This window comes from Amblyraja radiata, chromosome 2 (genome assembly GCF_010909765.2).
Source record: "Amblyraja radiata isolate CabotCenter1 chromosome 2, sAmbRad1.1.pri, whole genome shotgun sequence".
In the NCBI taxonomy this organism is placed as follows: domain Eukaryota; kingdom Metazoa; phylum Chordata; class Chondrichthyes; order Rajiformes; family Rajidae; genus Amblyraja; species Amblyraja radiata.
This window is the reverse complement of record NC_045957.1, coordinates 10,558,270-10,582,295: the sequence shown is the minus strand read 5'-3', so window position 1 is coordinate 10,582,295 and position 24,026 is coordinate 10,558,270. Positions and strand designations below refer to the sequence as shown.

Sequence of the window (24,026 nt, the reverse complement as noted above, 5' to 3'; positions counted from 1 at the left end):
GGGGGGATGTGGGGGAGTGGGCGTGTGTGGGGGAGGGGGTGTGTGGGGGAGGGGGTGGTGTGGGAGAGGGGAGTGGTGTTGGGGAAGTGGGGGAGGGGGGTGTGGGGTGGGAGGGGAGTGTGGGGGATGGGGAGGTGTGGGGGAGGGGGGAGGTGTAGGGGGAGGGGGCTTGTGTGTGTGGGAGGGGGGTGTTAGTGGGGGGTTGTGGGGGGAGGGAGAGAGCTCAGAGAAAAGACGGGGGTTGAGGGGGAGAGGGTGGTATCATGGGGAGGGGGCAGGAACCAGCGAGGGGGACCAGAGGGGAAGGGGCTGGAGCTGACGTTGCGATGTGGACTTTCAGCGGGCGCTGGTCGTTCTCCTCTGCCGGGATCAGAGTCTCCGCTTCCCGTTTGGCGACATCTCTGACTCCGGGCTGGGCTGGGTCTCCGACGCTGGGCTGCTTCGGGTCAGGTCTCCGACCCAATCTCCCTCTGAAATTGGTGTCCGGTTGGAGACGTCTGCCGGCCATCCAGGGCCTCCCTCAGCTCCAGTAAATGCGCAATGGCGCAGGAATGGGTGGACCATCCCGCGGAGTGACAGGAGAAAAGAGCAATAAACATGGCGCTGAACAGCACGAGAGGAGATCGATCTGAGCACGGGATTTTCAAATCTCGCTAAGCTTTACATTAGACCACCGATCGGAACTAAACTTGGTGCAATCGCAACTCAGGAGAACAGTGAGTAAGCTGGCGAAAAATCCTAGCGCTATCGCTAGCAATGTTACAACATTTTGAGATTTTAAAAATCTAGTCTGTAATTTATCCCATCAGATAAAGCATAAAAATAAGTTTAATTTGACACCTAATTCACTTTCATATCTTCAGTATTAAAAAAGTTATGGCCATTTTCATACTCGGAAATTAACATCTTGTTCCCTATTGCTTTTCCATTGACTTAACACAAAAGCTGTGATCGAGGACTGTCAATAGCCCATAACTTTCTTAAAAATTAAGAGAACTGAAATAAATTTTCAGTTATTATAGATTAAAGCATTCTGAAACAAATATGAAACAATCTTACTTAGATGACTTGAAATTAAAGCATATAATTAGTTAGTTACCTAATTGCAGCTAATTACAAAATTCAATTATTAGATCTAAACATCTGTCAATTTCTTAAGAATAGATTAACATTTTTAAATAGCCTAAGTGTCCAAATAACATTCACACAAGAATTCACAATATAACATAATTTTTAAATCTCATTGTCATGGATTTATAGACCAAATGGAAGGAATTTAATGTTTAATACCTGTAAATTAATGGCCATTTAAATCATCTTGCGAGTGGGTTTTTCGGGAAAGCGATCATTTAGGACGTTGCGGTTTGCGGTGAATTTAGACCATATCGGCAGCAAAAATACTGCTGGTTCGTATGGGGACTAAATCACCGTTTCGCAACTTAAAATGTGAATTAAAGGCATCTTAAGGACCACTTTTATACATAAAATAAACGGCTTTCTTTTACCTGTCCCGTACCTGAAATCCGTCCCCGTTATCGACGTTGACGGCTTTAGAAACTGATTTTAAAATTAATCCAGCGCTGAAATTGTCGGGCGATTTAAAAAAAAAAATACACAGAACGCCCGTCGGAACGATTCTTCAGCAAAAGCTTGCACTCCAACCAAATATATTCCAGGACAAGGTAGGAAAAAAACGTTTTAACCCCGCCCCCCCCCCCCCCCTCAAAGGCGCCAAAATTGCGCACACGGCCAGTGGCAGAATTGCAGCGCCAGTGAAGGTAAGTATTGCAACACACCTACTATCGCGTACCGTTTTTGCACAAATAGAATGACCACACAAACCGGAAGATAACAAGATCAGAGCTTCAGTTATGGGAAAAGATCTGATGGGTAACTTTTCCATACAAAGGCTGATGGGTGTATGGAACAAGCTGCCAGAAGAGGTAGTTGAGGCAGGGACTATCCCAATGTTTGAGAAACAGACAGGTACATGGATAGGACAGGTTTGGAGGGATATGGGCCGGTGGGCCTAGTGTAGCTGGGAAATGTTGGCCGGTCCGGGCAAGTTGGTCTGATGGGCCTGTTTCCACACTGTATCACTCCATGAATCTTATTACACTTTCTGCACTGAAACCACTGATTTTACTTCGGAGTCACGTGAGTGACTACGTGAAGAACCCACTCAGTGCGCAGGCGCGGCATTACGCCAGCAGTGCAACAGCGGCTGCCACGGGAGTTAGGCACTCCCGTTACAGGATGAACCGGACCGTCAGGTGAGTACCCTGAGGTCGGGTTTTCTTTTACAGGTGAGCCTTTTTCTGCTTGTGTTTTTTACAGGCAGAGAAAAAGGCTCTGGAACAAAACTGTCCCCCGTTTTCCCGTTGGGGAGGGGGACAGCAACAGGCGGTAGGAGCGTTACCCGGTGTTCCGTAATTCCCCGACACCGTGCCGAGGCCAGCCCGCGAGTACCTGAAGCAGCGGGCTGGACGCATAGCCACTCGAGAGGCATCCGGCAGGTGTTCCCGATGTCGGACGGGACGTCTCTCCACCCGCACGGGGGGAGAGAGAGCCGCCTGAGCCGCTGGAGCGGCTCACGGAGCAGGTGCCTGCGAGACGCGCTGCTTGAGGGGCGCTCTCGCTACTACAAGGCACAAAAGCTCCAGAAGAACCTGTCCCCCGCTCGACTCCAGCGGAGGAGCGTTGCATTGCAGGGGGGGCAGCAACAGGTGGTAGGAACAATTACCGGTCGCTCCGCTATCCCCATCACCGCGCCGAGCCCAGTCCCGCTAGTGCCTGAACTGCGGGCTGGATGTCTAGCCATCCAAACAGGCATCCGGCCGGTGGCGTCCGATTCGTCGGACGGGGACATGTCTCCACCTAAATGGAGGAGAGACAGCCGCCTGAGCTGCATCCAACAGCAATTGGAGCAGCTCCAGCGAGATGCGCAGAAAGAGCGCTCTCGCGGAGGGAGGTCAGGCACCCCCTCCACAGTGCTTCATGCACTGCCTTCTGCTCCCTAATTACTGGAGGCTAGCATTGGTGACCAGGGCTGGGCTGGTCTGGAACAGGGGCAGGCGGACGAATTCGGGAGTATGCCAGGGGTGCAGGAACATGAAGAGCTGTTGGGTGTGATGGACCGCTTGTAGCAACCCCACGGGCTGGAGCACCGCTGGAACCAAGAATGGCGGCCAGCATCAACCATTACTGGAAAAGGTGCTCGCTGAGGTGCTGAAACAACACAGCACCAGAAAACGGTGAGGCCCTCAAAGTAAAAAGTGTCAACAGCCAAATCTGGGGGCATGTGGGTCACACATCCAGACCCAAGAACTCAAGCTACAGCGGATCCTAAGGCTTCTGACGTCAGCCATCACAGCCTTTGCTCATTCCGTGGAGACCACGGAGATGGATACCTGCCAGCAGGATGTGCTGGCATTAATGTGTATCACACAATTTGAGATCAACAATCTCCGGAGGGAAACATAAGACCTGCCCTCAATCCCAAATTTGCTGGCTTGTGTAAAGCCCCAGCTGCGGAGACGGACGCGCTGCTATTTGGGAAAGATTTCAATAAAAAACTGAAGGAGATGCAGGAAGCATCAAAAACCTTCGGCCTAATGAGGGCAGGCCCCGGGACGAGCAAACCAAGACCTCCGATACCCAAGCGGCAGCACCCCACGGCATCCACCAGTCGACGTCCGCAATATGGGACTGGTGAACGCTTGGGGTCCGCACATTATCCCCAAAGATCTTTCAGATCAGGGCCCGCAGCGGACCCTCTGGAAAATGCGCCTCCCCCCAACATCGCCAGCACGTCAGAACAAAATCTTCAGGAAAATGAAGAAACAGAATCACCAATAACCATGGAGGTAAGTAGGTCTGGTCCCTACCAGCATATAGAGAATAAGGGTGCTTTATTAACAGGGGGGAGATTACACTTGTTTAAAGAAGCATGGGGTATGGTCACGAGTGACAAGTATATACTCAACAACATTACAGGATATAAAATACAATTCATGTCAGAAAAAACGCCGCCAGTTCAACAATGGCCCCAAAGGGTATTTCTCCCTCCGTCAAAGAGAAACGTGAGGGACAAGCTGAACTGGTGAAACTTATCACAAAGGGGGTCATCGAAAAGACCAAACATGAACCTTTGGAATTTGTATCGAATATATTCACTAAAACCAAAAAAGATGGTGTCTGTCGCATCATCATTGACTTAACATCACTAAACAAATTTGTTAAGTATATACATTTCAAAATGGAGACATATGTTACTGCCAAACAACTGAATTCCAAAGGACACTTCATGGCAAGCATTTATCTTAAAGATGCTTACTACCTAGTACCCATATACAAGGATCATCGCAGATACCTAAAATTTATCTGGATGGTACAAAGCATTGCCCTATGGGCGAACTTCAGCCCAAGATTATTCACCAAAATATTGAACCCAGCCATGGCAATACTAAGAAAACAAAAACATATTGTCATGGCATATCTGGAGGATATTCTGATAGTAGGGAAAACGATGGAATTGGCTGTGGCAGCAGTATCAGCTACAAAACAGCTCCTCAAAACTCTGGGGTTCGTCCTACATCCAGATAAATCTAAGTTGAAGCCATCCACTATCATGGACTACCTGGGCTTCACAATTAACTCAGTCCATATGACTGTTACCTTGCCAAAGGCAAAAATGGTTGAATTAGCACAATCATGCAACAAATTAATGGTCAACGAGCGACCAACTATTCGACAAGTAGCAAGAGTAATTGGGGAAATGGTAGCAGCATTTCCGGCTACACAATTCGGACCTTTGCACTATCAAAAAATTTACAGAGAGCAAAGGTACGGGCAATAAAACGACATACAGGTCACTATGATCGTGTCATGAACTTACCCACTGAAGCAATATCAGAGCTACAGTGGTGGGCAGAAAACGTTTGGCATAGTTTCAGCCCTATCTTTATCACTAACCCTACTTTAGTTATTCAAACAGATGCCAGTGCTCAAGGCTGGTGAGCGACTAACTCCATATCCAGCACAAGTGGTAGATGGACTAAACTAGAGTCATCATTACTACTTACACTGGGCATTAACTATCTAGAGATGTTGGGCGCCTTTTATGGTTTAAAAGCATATTTATCTAATATGCAGCACTTGCATGTTCGGTTACAAATTGATAAATACTACGGTGATGGCTTATATTAACCATATGGGTGGCATAAAATCATTATCATGCGACAAATTGGTCAACATGATTTGGCAATGGTATGTCGAAAGACATATTTGGCTATCAGCTACTTACCTACCAGGTAAGCTAAACACCCATGCCATGAGAAAATTAAACGCCTGGGTTGCAAGTTTGAACAGACCTTACCTGGAACTGGGATTGTCCAAACAAACCATCACCACCATGTCGGCATCCCTTCGAACATCCACCAAGAGGCAGTACTTAACCAGCATCAAAAAAGGGAGAAGTACTGCCAGGAAACATGGACAACATACGCAACAGCTACAGCCACCAACATACTGGAGTTCCTGGCCATCTACACCACGATGTAGGGATCAGCTACAGTGCCATCAACACAGCGCAGAGTGCTCTTTCTGCTTATCTCAAACCAGCTGCAGGACAACAGGCGATGGGATCCCATCCACTGGTGGTAAAACTGATGAAGGGCATTTACAATATCAAGCCCTAAGCCCAGGTATACCCATATTTGGGATATCAGTGTGGTCCTGACATATCTCAGGGAATGGCCACCAGCCAGATCCCCCGGCCTCGAGCAAGCTACACTAAAGACGTTCATGTTGATGGCACTTGTATCCGCTCAGAGGGTCCAGTCACTACACCTATTGCGACTGGACAACATGATCACAGCTCCAGACCAGATCTGTCGTTATCCAGCGACTGGTCAAACAGAGCAGACCAGGAACACCTAATCCAGTCGTGGCTTACCCACCAGAACCACGGTTATGTGCCATGACCCACCTACTATCCTACATAGACACAACCAGAATATTCGAGGGAGATGAAAAGCCTTGTGGGTCAGTCACAAAAACCTTATGGTGGGGTACGAGCCAAACCATTGCGAGATGGCTCAAGCAGGTGCTAGAAACTGCTGGGATAAACACTAACATGTACAAATTTTATTCCACCAGGGCAGCATCCATGTCGACGGCTAAAGAATGGACATGCCTATAGACCACATCCTGGCTACAGCAGGATGGTGGGAAGGGAAAAGACCATTCAGGAATTTTATAATAAGCCGTTGGCAAAACCTGGTTTATTTGCAGTAAAGATTTACGAACTGCAAATATTTAATTTAAGCCCAGGGGAGCAACTTAATTCTTTGTTGTTATTGTTTAAAAAATACCATTGTGTTTTTCTACAAATAGACTCATTGGTTCATTACGATAACACTTCCTCCCTCAAGAACTTCGGCAGTGAATGAAATGAAACTGTTACACGGTTTGAAATCACAGAGCTTTGAAATCTTCACGTAGTCACTCACGTGACTCCGAAGTAAAATAGTAAGATTAAACGAGAACTTACCAGTTTGAAGTTTGATCTGTATTTTATGAGGAGTTACGATGAGGGATTACGTGCCCTCCGCTCCCACCCTCATTATATGGATCAAACTAATAAATTGATGTCTCCTTATCTTTACTATGTTTACTTCAAAATAACTGTGTCTATCTGTGATTCCACACCGCTGCTTGGAAGTATGCCGCGCCTGCGCACTGAGCGGGTTCTTCACGTAATCCCTCATCGTAACTCCTCATAAAATACAGATCAAACTTCAAACTGGTAAGTTCTCGTTTAATCTTACTATTTTAGATTGAATGTTCAGCAGCAAAAAGTAAACAAATGCTTTACGGTGGACAAATCCATTTGAATAACATCAATGATGAAAACATAGTCATAAAAGATCTGCTTTGGTTCAGCTTGCCCTGGCAGAAATACACCCAAAGGGGTGGGAAACAAATGCTGGTCATACGAATGTTTTTTGTTTGAAAATCAAAATGCTGGGGTAGAATTTCCACTTAGTGCCAGCTCACTCTTGACAGAATTGACCAAGTTAACGAAGAGGTTGGTGAATTCTAAACTCGTTACATCCAAACTTATTTATATTTGCCTTTCACGATCATTGTTTGATGCACCCATATCTGGGGCCACCCACCAAACCTATCTCTGCTTCCTCGTCAGAATTGTGCGAAGGCTCAGGAAGGCTTTCCCACTTACTTCTGCTTCTTTCTCAGGTGGACGTGTGATGGTGGGGGAAGCCGCCATGACGGGAGGGGGAGGGGGGGGGGGGTGGAGGGGGTGAGATGGAGGTGGGGAGTGAGAGGGGGAGAGAGAGTGGGTGGGATGGAGAGAAAAACATTTTTTTTTAAATTATTATACAAAAACCTTTATTCAAAAAATAAAAAATAAACATACAAATTAACCCAATCAATGACTGCCTATGTTGACAGATTTACAAACAAACGATCATCAACATAATATAACAGCAACTTTATCAACTAAACACTCGACCTCCCGCGGCGACCAGCGTTCACGGAAGGCCTGCAAAGTCCCCGTGGACACCGCGTGTGTGTTCCCTCTCCAGGGACATGCGGGCGCGGATGTAGGCCCAGAAATGGGGCAGGCAGTCAACTCTGGTGCGGCCTCCAACTACCCACTGCCTGGACCCGCGAATGGCCATTTTGGCCCAGCCCAGGAGCAGATGGAGAGGGAGATTCCCCCCCCTCCCTCCCTCCCGCCCTTCCCCGCCCTGTACCGGGTACAGAGGATACGTTGGGAGGGGAGAGGGGGGTGGAGGGGGAGGGGAGATAGTGTGGGGTAGAACGAAGGAGGAGCTTGTGTGGGGGAACCACTGTGGGGGAGGGGGGGAGGATGAGGGGGGTGGAGGGGGAGAACAAACGAAGACCCGCCGTGGGGAGATGGGGGGAAAGGGAGAGGGGGAGGAGGGGCAGGGGTCTGTGGAGGGGGGAGGGGGAACAAAGCATCCGGCGTGGAGGAATCACTGTGAGGGGACGGTGTGGAGGGGGAGAACAAAGGAGATGCGGGAGGGGGAGAAGGGGAGAGGGGGGAGAGGGGGAGGAGGGGCAGGGGAAACAAAGCATCCGGCGTGGAGGAACCACTGTGAGGGGAGGGGGCAGGAAGGGGGGGGGAGATGGGGAGGGGGACGGGAAAGAACAAAGGAGGACTCGGCATTTGGGAACAGCTGTGGGGGAAGGGTGGAGAGAAAAACATTTTTTTTAAATGATTATACAAATACTTTTATTCAAAAAATAAAAATTAAACATACAAATTAACCCAATCAATGACTGCCTATGTTGACAGATTTACAAACAAACGATCATCAACATAATATAACAGCAACTTTATCAACTAAACACTCGACCTCCCGCGGCGACCAGCGTTCAGGGAAGGCCTCCAAGTAAGACGAGGGAGGGCAGGAGAACAAAGGCGGACCTGCCGCGGGGATACTTTGTAACTTTGTCCGCGTCCTTTATGTGGCCACTCTTTGCATACCCTGGGTACGCAAAACAAACAAAGAGAATTTCACTCTGACTTGTCACATGTGACAATAAAGTATTCATTCATTCTTTCAAAATTTCAAGTTGATTCATGGGATGAAAACGTGGCTAATTTCCTCAAACTGCCCACTATACACAAACACATTTGTGAAATCATTGATCACCTTTTTCAATAAAGTAATCTGTGCTTTTAATACATCTTCGGGACATGGATGTTGCAGGCTTTTATTACCCATGCCTAATTTCCCTTGAGGAAGAGGTAGCGAGCTATTTGTAACTGAATGACCTGCTGGACCAGCTCAGAGGTCATTTAATGGTCAACCATATGGGGTGGGTGGCGGATGGAACAGACTGGGTGAGGATGGCTGAAGGACATTAGTCAACCAGATGGGTTTTTACAACTACCCAGTAGATTTTGTGACCATCATTACTAACGACTCACGCTTGTCATTTTTTTCAATTAACTTAATTTGAATTGCTCAGCTGCCCATGTTGGAGTTTGACCTTGTGTTTCTGGACTGTAGATGCAGCAATCAGAGTTATGAGTACCGTAAATTAACCAATTTGACACTGAACAGCTATGTGCAGGGGATGGAGTGACAGTCGTTAATTAAATGTCCCAGCCTCTGCCTGATAAAATTGCCCTTCCGGTTCCCATTAAATCTTTCTTCTTTAACCATAAATCTATACCCATCATAAATCTATATAGATATCTATATTCTTCAGTCCCCAACCATGGTATAACCCTGGGTGTCAGGGACTATGGGGAGAAGGCAGGAGAATGGGGTTGAGAGGGGAAAGATAGCTCAGTCATGATTGAATGGCGGAGTGGACTTGATGGGCCGAATGGCCTAATTCTGCTCCTAGAACTTATCATCTTATGAAAAAGACTGTGTACATTCACCCTATCTCTGCCTCTCAGGACATTACGCTACTATAAAATCACCCCTCAATCTCCTACCTTCTGAGGAATAAAGTCCCAACCTGCCCAACTTTTAACTTACTGGTAATTAATTTTAATTGAGTTTAAATTAACTTAATTCCGTCCCTCTAGTCCCGGCAACATCCTTGTAGGTCTTCTCTGCACTCTCTCCAGCTTCATGGCATTGCTCCCATAGCTGGGTGACTGATACCGATTACAATACTCTGTTTGGCCTCAACAATGTCTTGAGCAATTGCAACGTAATGTCTGACTTCAAAACCGGTCCAGGATCTACAAGGTTCAAATAAGGAGTGTGATGGGATACTCACCCCTTGCCTGGATGAGTGCAGCTTCAACAATACTCAAGAAGCCAGACGCCATTCAGAACATGTGAAGGAAGGAACCACAGCTGCTGGTTTACACCGAAGATGGACACAAAAATCTGGAGTAATTCAGCAGGACAGGCAGCATCACTGGAGAGAAGGAATGAGTGACGTTTCGGGTCGAGACCCTTCTTCAGTCTTTTATTTTCATGTGTCCCAAATTGCAGCAGCACAACAGATATGTAGACACACATACATGCACAAACACACACACACACACACACACTCACATATACACATGCACTTACACATACATGCACTTACACGCTCACACACACATGCACACATACACGTGCACTTACACACCCACACACATGCACGCACACACGCACACATGCACACATACACATGCACTTACACACACACATGCATGCACACACATGCACACATACACATGCACTTACACACACACACATGCACTTACACACACATACACATGCACTTACACACACATACACATGCACTTACACACACATGCACACACACGTGCACACACGCGCGCGCGCACACACACACACAGACATACACACATGCACTTACACACACACGCACACAACACACACACATGCACTCACACACACACATGCACACACACACATGGACGCACACACACATATATATATGTGTATATATATATATATTTGTGTGTATATATATATTTGTGTGTGTATATACAGTATATATATATATATATATATATATACATACACACACACACACACACACACACACACACACACACGCACCCATGCACACACAGATATATACTGTATATATATATATATATATATAATATATTATATGTGTTTAAATTAAATTAATTTAGTCCCCCTAGACCCAGCAACTTCCTTGTAAAAAAATATACTAACAAACAATAATAGTCCAAAGCCAAAACCAATAACCCTTGTTTTCAGAGGCTGAGTGAAGACCTGATATAAATTTATAAAGCAGTGTGAGGCATAGACAAGGTAGGCAGTCAGAACCCTTTTGTCACGGTGGAAATGTCAAATACTCGTGGGGTATAGTTTTAAGGTGAGAGAGGGAAAGTTTACAGGAGACGTGGGGCATGTTCTCTTAAACACAGTGTGGTGTGTGGTTCGCTGCCTGGGTTGGTGATTGAAGCAGATACAATACTGGATCTTTATTACAAAATAAAGACTTTCCATTTAAAAGTGATCACTACAAATCCATTTGGTTCTTTGATATCGTTAAGTAGAGGAAATGTTTTAACCTTTACTGAGTCTAGACTGTCCGAGAAGGCAGGCTCACTTTGTAGTTGACTTAAAGGAGTGAACGATATACGACACAATATGATAGGACTTTATTTATCCCAGGAGGGAATCTGCTCTGCCAACAGTCATAAAAACATAACAAGATACATGAAACATGAAATTAAAGTGATGAGTGGAAAGTGCAGGATTTGGCATGTGCAAAGATTGGGGTGGGTGTGGGAGAGGGGAGTCAGTCTACCTCACGACAGAAGGGGGAGGAGTTGGGCAGTTTGGTCGCCACAGGGAAAAAGGATCTCCTGTGGTGTTCTGTGCTGCATCTTGGTGGGTTCAGTTTATGTGGGAAGGAACTGTCTGGAGCAAAATGCTGGAGTAACTCAGCGGGACAGGCAGCATCTCTGGAGAGAAGGAATGGGTGAGGTTTCGGGTCGACTGAGCATTCTTTATACAACTGAAGAAGGGTCTTAAGCCGAGACGTTACCCATTCCTTCTCTCCGGAGGTGCTGCCTGTCCCACTATCTGGGTTCAGTGTACACAGGTGTTCAGCTTAAGGGGGGTTAGTGATAAGCAGTAACACTGGCCTTAGCGAATGACATCCTGATTTCAGTTTGTAATTCACTGACTACTGTGGCCAAAAAAGTTTTGATGTAATTGGCACATACAGTGCAGTATGGAAGAGCTGCTGATTGATTATATTTGACTGCAGAACAAACAAAGGTCGTGATTAAACTGGTCCAAACAATAGCCATCATATTCCAACGTGCCGAAAGAAAGCAGTTTCTATGAAGCAATGATCTGTAAACTCAGAAAGATTTGGAAGAGCTCACCTTGTTTGTGAAAGGCGTTTTCAGAACATGCGTCACAAGCTCTGTGTTGGCTGATTTTTGCCGCTTGTGTTTCAGGGAACTTGCAATTTATATTGAAGCGATTTACTGAATGAAATGTTGAACCGTGGACAAACAACAAAACATTGTTCGTGCAGTTTGGGTTCAAAGTACCCAATAAACCAGGCACTATCCGTGGACATGGTGTTTATGTTCACTTTGAGTACAAGATTATAACGACATAAGACATTGAAGCAGGAATTAGCCATCAGGTCCCCTATGCCCGTCTCACTATATGGTATATGGAATATATTTTACCATGTCGGGACCAGCTCCGCACAACTCCATACGGCTCCAGCGATCGAAGTGGGACCAGCCCCGTGAGGCCGTACGGCTCAAGCGACCACGTTAGGTCGCGCTTGCCGCATGGAGTCGCATGCTCGTGGGACAGGCCCTGAAGGCTGCTATCTCACAGGGACACTAGGGACTGTGATGTTCTTTGTTTCACTGAGACATGGCTCACCCCGACTCGCCCCCACCCTGCTTTACACCCTGAGGGTCTCTCCATTTATTGGATGGACTGTACCGGAATCTACAAGCAAGGACAATAAACTTGACTTGACTCGATAAGAGGAAGATTTTTGTTTCGACCTTACAGTTGGAATCTGGGCGCACTGCCTAAGGTGCTCACAACATTTAAAATATATCTCGTCAAAACACTCGAATCACCAATGCATAGAAAGTTATGGACTCTGTGTTTGGAAAATTGGTTTCGGAAAGATGGATCAGCATGGACATATTGAGCTCAAGGGCCTGTTTTCCATGCTTATGATTCTATGACTTAAATGCTACTTGACGTATCTATTTTTTTTTTTGAGAATGTAGCTGGCAGAGCAGATATGGGGATATAATTAGTCTATTGATTTTTTTAATAAGATATTCAGTCAGGCCTTAAAAAAAGCCTGGGGCTACAGAGTTGGAGGCAATGTGTTGACTGTATTGCTTACTGGACAGGAAAGAGGAGAAACAAAGGGTGCCAGTGTGGTGTCAGTGTTTGAATCTTAGATAATCACAATTCACGTCCATCATTTGCAGGGCACCAATTTTTCTGATGTTATGAAGTACATATTTAGATTAATGGGCAGAGTTGGATTCACGGGTGGTGGTCTTGGAGGGGAGGATGCGCCTCAAACTGCAGAGCATCCTGGACAATACAGCTCACCCCCTCCATGACACACTGGTCAACCTGAGGAGCACCTTCAGCAACAGACTGGTTCCACCAAGATGCAGCAACAGAACGCCACAGGAGATCCTTCTTCCCTGTGGCTATCAACCTGTACAACTTCTCCCCCTTCCGTCATGGGGTAGACTGACTACCCCCCCCCCCCCCTCCACCACCCCCTCCTCAATCTTTTGCACATCCCAATTCCTTTCCACTTGACATTTTAATTTCATGTTTCATGTATTTTGTGTTTTCATGACTGTTGACAGATCAATTTCCCTCCCGGGATAAATACAGTTCTATCATATCGTTAGGAAGTGAGGCAAGTAAGTGAGGTGGTGGCAACAAGGAATATGGATTGACTGGGAAATTGGGCAGGAGAGCGGGGAACGAAACATAACATGAGAAAGAGTGAAATATTCAGGAGCAAAACAAACGTGGACGCAGCCCAGACCATCACACAAACCAACCTCCCTTCCAATGACTCCATTTATACCTCACGCTGCCTCAGCAAGGCCAGCAACATAATCAAGGATGAGCCACACCCTGGCCACTCCCTCTTCTCCCTTCCCCCATCGGGTAAAAGGTATAGAAGTGTGAAAACTCACATCTCCAGATTCAGGGACAGTTTCTTCCCAGCTGTTATCAGGCAACTGAATCATCCAGCACAACCAGAGAGCAGTGCTGAACTACTATCTACCTCTGATGTCTATCAGAATATCCTTGACCAGACTTTGCTGGCTTTACCTTGCACTAAACATTATTCCCTTATCATGTGGTATGATATCCCCCACCCCCCATCAGTCTCTTCTCCCACCCCCCATCAGTCTGAAGAAGGGTTTCGGCCCAAAACATTGCCTATTTCCTTCCCTCCATAGATGCTGCTGCACCCACTGAGTTTCTCCAGCTTTTTAGTGTCCATTCCCTTATCATGTATTTACACACTGTCAATAGATTGATTGTAATCATGTATTGTCTCTCTGCTGACTAGTTGGCACGCAACAAAAAGCTTTCCACTGTACCTCGCTGCACGTGACAATAAACTAAACTAAACTGAAACATTTTCTGGAATTTGGAAGAGTGAGAGACAATGTCATTGAAAGGAATTTGATTTGATGCTCCCTTATCTGGATATCATGGTCTCAAATAAAACGTCAGCCTTGTTAGGTATTTGATGAGGATTTTTTTTTCTTTGCGAAGGGATTAGTGATGCCTTTGGAAGTCGATTCTCCAGCAGACTATGATGTTCTCTTCTCAAGTATTTTCAAGGCACAGTTGACTAGTTTTCAGGAATTGAGGCGTAATAGGGTTCGGAAGGAAAGTGAGTTGATGCTGAAATCTCAACTTGCATCCAGCGCAAAGAGTCAGTTCACAGGGTAAAGTTATTGCTTGATGTCCCTCTGACTGTACCAGAAAATTGGCATTATTGTTGAATAGAGGGGCAGGAAAATGAAGCTCATGGAAGGAGTACATTCTCGCTGGTATTATTGGAATTCAACTCCAGACACACCAGATGGAATCATAAAAGGAACATAATTTTTACTAAGGTTTAAAGGGATTCCCTATATGGCTCGTTCTCCTTCTTTGTGTCATATGTGATTGATCAAACATTTAAACATTGATCTGGAGCAACTAATTAACCAATTTAGGGAATGGGAAATAACATTTTTGTTGATTTTGGCAGCAACAGACTTTTTTTAATCTGGCTAAAATGAAGAATAACATCAGCTCGTCTGAGCAGTTGTTGCCAGCACACTTCAGTAGTAGTGGCAAAGTCCAAATAGGCAATGGACAATAGGCAATAGGTGCAGGAGTAGGCCATTCGACCCTTCGAGCCAGCACCGCCATTCAATGTGATCATGGCTGAGCATCCACAATCAGTACCCCGTTCCTGCCTTCTCCCCATATCCCCTGACTCCGCTATCTTTAAGAGCCCTATCTGGCTCTCATTGTCATTGCTGGTGACGTTGCCTCGGATGCAGCTCAGATAGAAAGGGGACAACAGAAGCAAGGAGACGGAAACGGAAATTAAAAGCCCGGTGGAAAAATAATTAAATCATTACATGAAAGAAGTTGCTTATAAAGGAAAAGGACAATGGGACAGACATGGAGATCGCAAGTCCAAAGTTGGGTTCACATTAATATATAGGACTTAGACAATTGAATAGTTTTTACATAAATACATTCTGCAATATGCATTTGTTTCAGATATCAATAATATTATTAATGTGCAACATTTCCAAAATGTACAAATTTTAAAACGAGATAAATTGTGGTGTGACTTGGTATCTTTAGCATTCCAGTTTTGTCGTAATTGAACAGATATCAGAATGTTTTAAGTACCTTGGTAAGTGCTCATCTGTAATCCATTGACCTCTCTTTGACCTTGCCCAAGGTTGAGGAATGGTGGGATTCACCCTAGTTTGTCTTTAAAATATGCTAAGTTTGGGCACTCGTAAGGGGCAAGCCAGGGGGGTTGGACAGGGTGCCTTTTGTTAGTTACTTTTCTTGAGGGTGTCACAGTCCATTTGTCGGCAATGGATTGAAGGATTCTCTTTGTTCCTTCAGCAGCACAGGCCGGGCGTACGAATCAATGTAACAGTAAACTGCAAACGAATAGCACCACCGCGGAAGCAACAGAGTGCAAGTGCTCCTATATTAATTAGTCAAATGGTGGCCTACATTGTAGCGCATGTCAGAAATCTACATCTTAAATTGTTGCCAGCTCGAGGGGTCCTTTAATTAAAATTCATTGACAAGGACAATTCACGAATCTCATCATACACGGCGAATCAAATTTAAAGTCAAATATCAAGACAGAACAAAGGTTAACACATTGTGTGGAGACTTTGCATTAGAATATGTTCTGGAGAAGGATATTTTCTCTTAGAATTAACCCCTTTTTAGAAAAAACTCTGATCTTTGGCAAGGTGATTTTTTTGAAATGTTTGTCTCATGGCTTCAAATTGAGGGTGATTTGTTTCTAATGTTTAAACAGGAATTTGGACCCCCCCCCCCCCCCTGTACCTTGTGTGTATTTCTTTGCAAAATGCACCAGGCAGGTACTTTGTGACCCCCATAGGTCATAACAAAAGAAGAATTGAGTATAGTCTTGCACTAAAGACCATCTGGAACTACTAAAGATCAGCTGGTCTATCAAGGGTCAAACTGTAGGAGACCCTATCAGTGTCCTGAAAAAGCTCCCTAAGAGAACCTAATATTATTATTCTAGAGTCGGTGTTTTTTTCCCCCAGTGTTAAATATTATTTGAAATATCGCCACCCAGCTCTACAGTTTACAAAATCTAATCCCCTCTGTCCACGTGCAAATTCTTTCCATTTAGTTACAAAATCTATCTGTTAATGTTATTCTCTAAACGGAGTACTTCAATTTGAAAAGCAAATAGATAATTAATTATTAAACATAACAAAAGAACAGTGCATTTGCAGTCCAAAAACTTGCAATGGCCTTAGAGAGTTACCAACATTCTGATAAATTCCCATAATGTTCCTTTTAACTGATAATGCTCTCCTCAGTCAAAATGAATCGGAAATAAGGACATCTTTTCACGGCGATAACTCCACACAAGGTGTCTGTGAAGAGACTCATTGCATGCTTCGAGCAGGGAAGGTGTAGATTTGTCCAAGATGGTTACCACTTCCTTTTTTTAAGCTGTTGTTGGTGAAGAAGAAATGTACAGAGATTTCCGCAGGACATGGAAGTCCATGTTTCACTTGGGATGAATCTCATATGTTGCCAAGCTGTATTTTCATTGTAAACTGATACAATAATCGGCGGCGAAGCCTCGTGGGTCGAGAGCGTGGGGGGACTGGCGTGAGGGAGGGGAGGGGGAGAACAATGGAGGACCCTGTGTGGGGGGGGGGGGATCACCGTGAGGATGGGGATGGAACAGTGGACAATGGGGACCCGGCGTGGTGGGAACCGTTGGGGGTGTCGAGAGAAGAAAGGGGGAGCCGGCGTGCTTTGTAACTTATGTCAGCGCCGTAAGTGGCCGCTATTTGTATACCTTGGGTATGCAAGCAAAGAATCTCACTGTCACACATGGCATTAAATTATTCCGTTCCATTCCATACAATTGAAGCATTTTCAGGCAGTTCTTATTACTCTTCCACCAAAACACGTGAACATCAGATGACTATGAATTTAGCTGTATAACTTATAATATTGGATCTCAAGAACGCATTGAAGGTGAATGTTATAGAAAAATCACCACTTTTGTCACTGCAGAACAAGTCCTGAGGCATCCTTCTGTATAAAGCAAGGGTTCCCAACCTGGTGTCAATGTACCCCCAGGGGGTAAATCTCGCCTACCCAGGGGGTAAATTTGTTGATTCTGGATTTGTACATATGTTTTCTCATTGACTGACTGTGCTTGGTTCTGGTATACCGGTATCTGTTCATCATTAGTTGTTCATAAATAAGTGAAATAACATTGTTATGTGCTATTAAAGTTCCCAGGGGTAAACGGGACGAAAAAGGTTGGGAACCCCTGGTATAAAGTATAATATGACTGATCAACATGATATTTATACAGATAACTAATATTTATTATGTGTCTAACTTTTACAGACAGTTTAATTTATTTTTATTAGAAATAATGAAATTGATCATCTCACTAAAATTTATTTGTTTAGCACTTCGTATAATTTAGATAGTTAAACAATGGGCAAATGTGAAAAATGTATTTGAACATAATTTTCATTTTGTTTTAGATTACTTGCAGATGTCCCGAGAGAACCATGCTAATAATTGCACAGACAGAATTTGTAAATGAATTCAAGTTTTTCAAGTTGTCATTGCTGGCTCTGTGCATAAAGCATTGTTATAGAGTCAAAATGGATAGAAGCAGGCACTTCAGCTCAACTCATCTACGCTGACCAAATGTTATAGCTGAGCTAGTTCCATTTTAGTTTAGTTTAGTTTAGAGATACAGCTCGGAAACAGGCCCTTCGGCCCACCGAGTCACTACTGACCAGTGGTGCTCACACACTAAAGGGCCTGTCCCACTGTACGAGGTAATTCAAGAGCTCTCCCGAGTTTAAAAAACCCCTCAAACTCATGGTAAGCACGTAGAATGTACGTAGCGGGTACGTCGGAGCTCGGGACGTCTCTTAGCGACTCGTAACGCTAACGGCAGGTACTCGGGTGAAGACTCGTGAAGATTTTTCAACGTTGAAAAATGTCCACGAGAGCCCCGAGTACCTACGAGCGACTATTACCGTAATACTCCAAGTTCAAATCAGGGGAAACTCGGGAGAACTCTTGAGTGGGACAGCCCCTTCACACTATCCTACACGAGGGATAATTTACACTTAGACTAAGCCATTTAACCTGCAAACCTGTACGTCTTTGGAATGTGGGGGGAAAGTGAAGATCTCGGGGAAAACTCACATGGTCACGGGGATAGAGTATAAACTCCGTACAAACAAGCACCCAGAGTCAGGATCAAACCTGGGACTCGGGCACTGCAAGCGCTGTAAGGCAGCAACTCTACCGTTGCCTTCCTGTATTTGGTATATATCTCTCTAAACCTTTCCTTTCCATGCACCTGTCCAAATGTCTTCAAAATGTTGCCATTAGCCCCGCCGTCACGGCTTTCCGTGATAGCTCGTTCCATTCAAGCACCACCCTCTGCGTGAAGAAATTGCACCTCAGATCTCTTTTAAGTCTTTATCCTCTCACCTTAAAGCTCTGCCCTCTAGATCTGAACTGCTCTACCCTGGGAATAAGACTGTGATCTTTCTGCTTATCTCATGTCATGAGAAATAGGAGAAGAATCAGACCATACGACCCATCAAGTCAACTCCGCCATTCAATCACGGCTGATCTATCTCTCCCTCCGTACCCCATTCTACTGCCTTCTCCCCATAACCCCTGACACCTGTACTAATCAAGAATCTATCTATCTCTGCCTTAAAAATATCCATTGACTTGGCCTCCACACCCTTCTGTGGCAATGAATTCCACAGATTCACCACCCTCTGACTAAATAAATTCCTTGCATCTCCTTTAGGAAGGAGATGAGAATCATCTCTGCCCATCATGATTTTGTATCCCATTTTAAGGTCACCCTTCCGCCTCCTATGCTGCAGGGAAAGATGTCCCAATCCATTCAACCTCTCCTTATAACTTAAGCTCTCGAGTCCGGGTACTATCCTGGTGAATCGTTTCTGCACCCTTTCCAGCTTGATGCCAGCCTTCCAATAGCAGGGTGACCAGAACTGCATGCAGTACTCCATAGTACAGCTATAACATGGCGTCACATCTCTGGGAATGAAGGAATGGGTGACGTTTCGGGTCAAGACCCTTCTTCAGTCGGAGAGTCAGGGGAGAGGGAGACACAGAGATTAGGAAGGATAAAGCGTGTCAAAACGAGACGTCAAAAGAGAAGATCAAGGAAAATGTAGAATAGATCATTAGCTTGGAGAAGGTGACAGCAAAGCGAGCAGAGATGAAATGTAATCGGAGGGACAGTCAGACTGATCGGAGAACTGGGAAGGGGGATGGATGGAGAGAGCGGGAAAGCAAGGCTTACTTGAAGTTAGGGAAATCCTATATAAATATGAGGTGCTGTTCCTCCCATTTGCGCTAGGCCTCACTCTGACAATGGAGGAGGCACAGGACAGAATGCTTGGTGCTCCAATTTGCGCTGGGCCTCACTCGCTCCAATTCAGTGTGAACCAACATCTGCCGTTCCTTCTGAAAGGTCGCAACTCTTGTAATCACTGATGAAGTGCCAAATGCCGCCTTCACCACCCTGCCTACCGGTGTGGCCACTTTCAGGAATTATGCATCCGTACCTCGTGCACTCTCTGCTCCACGACTATCCAGGGCCCTACCATTTACACTATTGTTAAATTATTCTTTAGAGGACAACGCGAGCGTTCAAGATTGACCTTGATAGTAAATACGTTATTTTAAATACCAGGAAGGTTTTACGTGATGTTGCTCACAAGTACTTTGGAAGTGAATAAAATTGTGATTAGTATCTCTTGAAAAGGGCTATCTTATTGAGTAATTTATCCAGATAGGCAATTTTCTGAATCAATGGATATGGGGAGAAAGGGTACTGATTGGGGATGATCAGCCATGATCATATTGAATGACGGTGCTGGCTCGAAGGGCCGAATAGCCTACTCCTGCACCTATTGTCTATGTTTCCATGGTTATGGTGATTGTAAGAGCATCCTGATATAGTAGTGGCCAGAGGATCTGGGGTGACAGAGGAACTGAAGGAAATCCACATTAGGCAGGAAATGGTGTTGGATAGACTAATGGGACTGAAGGCTGATAAATCCCCAGGGCCGGATGGTCAGTATTCCAGGGTACTTAAGGAAGTGGCTCTGGAAATCGTGGATGCATTGGTGATAATTTTCCAATGTTCTATAGACTCAGGATCAGTTCCTGTGGATTGGAGGGTAGCTAATGTTATCCCACTTTTTAAGAAAGGCGGGAGAGAGAAAATAGGGAATTATAGACCAGTTAGCCTGACATCGGTGGTGGGGAAGATGCTGGAGCCGGACATTTGGATAGCAGTAACAGGATCGGTCCAAGTCAGCATGGATTTACGAAGGGGAAATCATGCTTGACTAATCTTCTGGAATTTTTTGAAGATGTAACTAGGAAAATGGACAAGGGAGAGCCAGTGGATGTAGTGTACCTGGACTTTCAGAAATCATTTGATAAGGTCCCACATAGGAGATTAGTGGGCAAAATTAGGGCACATGGTATTGGGGGTAGAGTGCTGACATGGATAGAAAATTGGTTGGCAGACAGGAAACAAAGAGTAGGGATTAACGGGTCCCTTTCAGAATGGCAGGCAGTGACTAGTGGGGTACCGCAAGACTCGGTGCTGGGGCCGCAGCTATTTACAATATACATCAATGATTTGGATGAAGGGATTCAAAGTAACATTAGCAAAATTGCAGATGATAAAATCTGGGTGGCAGTGTGAACTGTGAGGAGTATGCTATGAGAATGCAGGGTGACTTGGACAGTTTGGGGGAGTGGGCAGATGCATGGCAGATGAAGTTTAACGTGGATAAATGTGAGGGTATCCACATTGATGGCAAAAATAGGAAGGCAGATTACTATCTAAATGGCGTTGTTGGGAAAAGAGGCAGTACAACGGGATCTGGGGGTCTGCGTACATCAGTCTATGAAAGTAAGGATGCGGGTACAGCAGGCAGTGAAGAAAGCGAAGGCATGTTGGCCTTTATAACAAGAGGAATCTAATACAGGAGCAAAGAGGTCCTTCTGCAGTTGTACAGAGCCCGAGTGAGACCACACCTGGAGTATTGTGTGCAGATTTGGTCCCCTAATTTGAGGAAGGACATTCTTGCTATCGAGGGAGTGCAGCGTAGGTTTACAAGGTTAATTCCCGGGACTGTCATATGCTCAGAGAATGGAGCAGCTGGACTTGTACACTCTGGAGTTTGGAAGGATGAGATGGGATCTCATTGAAACATATAAGATTGTTAAGGGCTTGGACACGCTGGAGGCAGGAAACATGTTCCTGATGTTGGGGGAGTCCAGAACCAGGGGCCACATTTTAAGAATAAGGGGTAAGCCATTTAAAACGGAGACGAGGAATCACTTTTTCTCACAGAGAGTGGTGAGTCTGTGGAATTCTCTGCCTCAGAGGGCGGTGGAGGCAGGTTCTCTGGATGCTTTCAATAGAGAGCTAGATAGGGCTCTTAAAAATAGCGGAGTCAGGGGATATTAGATTAGATTAGATTAGATTTGTTTATTGTCATTCAGACCTTTGGATCTGAACGAAATTTTGTTTCCCTGCAGTCATACATATAATTAAAAAATGACAAAAACACACAATCAACACAAATGTAACATCCACCACAGTGAGTTCCCCAAACACCTCCTCACTGTGGTGGAAGGCAAAATCTTAAAGTCTCTGTCTCTTCCCTCTTTGTTCTCCCTCTGCGCCGGGAGAAGGCAGGAGCGGGGTACTGATTGGGGATGATCAGCCATGATCACATTGAATGGCGGTGCTGGCTCGAAGGGCCGAATGGCCTCCTCCTGCACTTATTGTCTATTGTCTATTGTCACACATATTGTTGAGGGCAATTGGACAATTTGATTTGTGCTTATATAACTCGTCTTTAACTCTGAGAAATGCATCTTGAAAATTAGTTTTGAACCAATAACGGATTGGTTAACGAATATCCAATGTTAGCATCTGCCTGTGTTGGATGACAGCTCCCATTGCATGGTGATGATTGCAGCATTTTCTGTTTCTGCTTTGTTACAATGAAGAAATGGGTACTACTTTACTTTACTTTCAATGCACATGCCTTCAGCGTCACTTCCCCCTGACCATCCCGCTAGTCCTCCGTCAGCAAGAGTTCAGCCTGCCTCAGCTCTTCAGTCACTGTCATCCGGAGGTCTCCAAAATACATAATAGTAGATAGATTACACGATGGAACAGACCACTTTCCATGGGATTTTTCCATGTTCTGTTGGTCATGGCGTTGATTTTCTTTAAGACGTGCTTCTTTTTGGCTGAGGAGCAGAAACGCCCACTGATAGATAGACACAACATTCTGGAGTAGCTCAGCGGGACAGGCAGCATCTCTGGATAGAAGGAATATGTGACATGTCAGGTCGCGAACCTTCTTCAGACAGACTCAGCCTGAAGAAAGTTCTCAGCACCAAAACGTCACCCATTCCTTCTCTCCAGAGATGCTGCCTGTCCCGCTGAGTTACTCAAGCATTTTGTGTCAATCTTCGGTGTAAACCAACATCTGCAGTTCCTTCCGACACACAACGCCCACTCATAGATGGGAGCCGTCCAAATGTATGAGGCGGAGATTTGAACCTGGACTCTTCAAGACAGTGCAATGTTTTGCCACCTATTTGCCCCTGTTATCATTTTTATTAAAATAATTTTAAAATTCAGTAATGCTCTTGGCACCATGAGCAGAGTGCTTCAATTTGACATGTTTATGAAGACTACCTACTTGCCACAAGGTGATCTGATGTTAATGAATTTTACAGAATTCAGGCAAAACACCGGGAAATTCGAGAGCGGCAGGCACGGGATCGAGACTATATGGATCCACAAGACTTAAGCAGACCTTATGGATCCGAGGATGACCCAACATATGCTGGCATGAGTTGGTATGACTCGTCTGCAGACATCGGACGTAACCTGATTTTAAACACTAGACCGCAGAGTGCAAGGGAGGAAACGCAACCAATGGAAGTGGTTTATGCTCAAGTCAATAAACCAAGGAATGGGAAAGTTGCAACTAGTGAAAGGTAATTGGATGGATTTTCTGCCTGCAAGATTGCTCTGACAGCATTCCTGCAAGACGTGCTTGCTACCTTAGTACTTTCCAAAGCACTGAATGCTTGCTAAAGTCATGACATTTAGCGTTGAGCTTCAAATTAGTCATTGCTTTACAATTCTGATGTTAGCCAAAATTACCAATGTACTTGTTGCATCCATCTTCTGGCAATACTTGCAAAGATGATGCATGTAAATTCATCTTATCAGCATTGAACTTGAAGATTTGCATGGAAATAATCCAACTGGATTCTTATTTATATTTTCTGCTTTGTTTTGAAAATAATCGCGACTCCTCTATTACGAACAGATTGTAGAAACCAAATCTTTAGCTTGCTTAAAATCATTGTTCTTTGATCCCATTTATTTGTTTATTTTCCGTTTTATCACTCCTGCTCTTGTGGTTACATTCCTTCCACTGATAGGATTTCAGCTGCTGACCAGTTTGCAGTACCTTGCTCAAGTGAAATTTCAGTGCATCGTAACAGTTAGTCATTGTGCTCCTTTGCTGTGGAAGATACGTGTGGATGTGGTTTAGTAAGAGATATTGTGCATTAAGGTTTTTTATTCGAGGG

The 24,026-nt window shown here is 45.0% G+C and overlaps 1 protein-coding gene across 4 annotated transcripts in view; it reads left to right on the top strand.

The window, feature by feature from the left end:
- pard3 (par-3 family cell polarity regulator) overlaps positions 1-24,026 on the top strand; it is a 983,322-nt gene that overhangs the window by 831,085 nt on the left and 128,211 nt on the right. For 3 of the 4 annotated variants that reach the window (XM_033042021.1, XM_033042013.1, XM_033042029.1), the window contains one exon: positions 23,160-23,423. The exons of the other annotated variant lie outside the window; for it this stretch is intronic. In XM_033042021.1, coding sequence (XP_032897912.1) covers positions 23,160-23,423 — 264 coding nt within the window. The remainder of the gene's footprint in view (positions 1-23,159; positions 23,424-24,026) is intronic. 4 annotated transcript variants of the gene reach the window in all.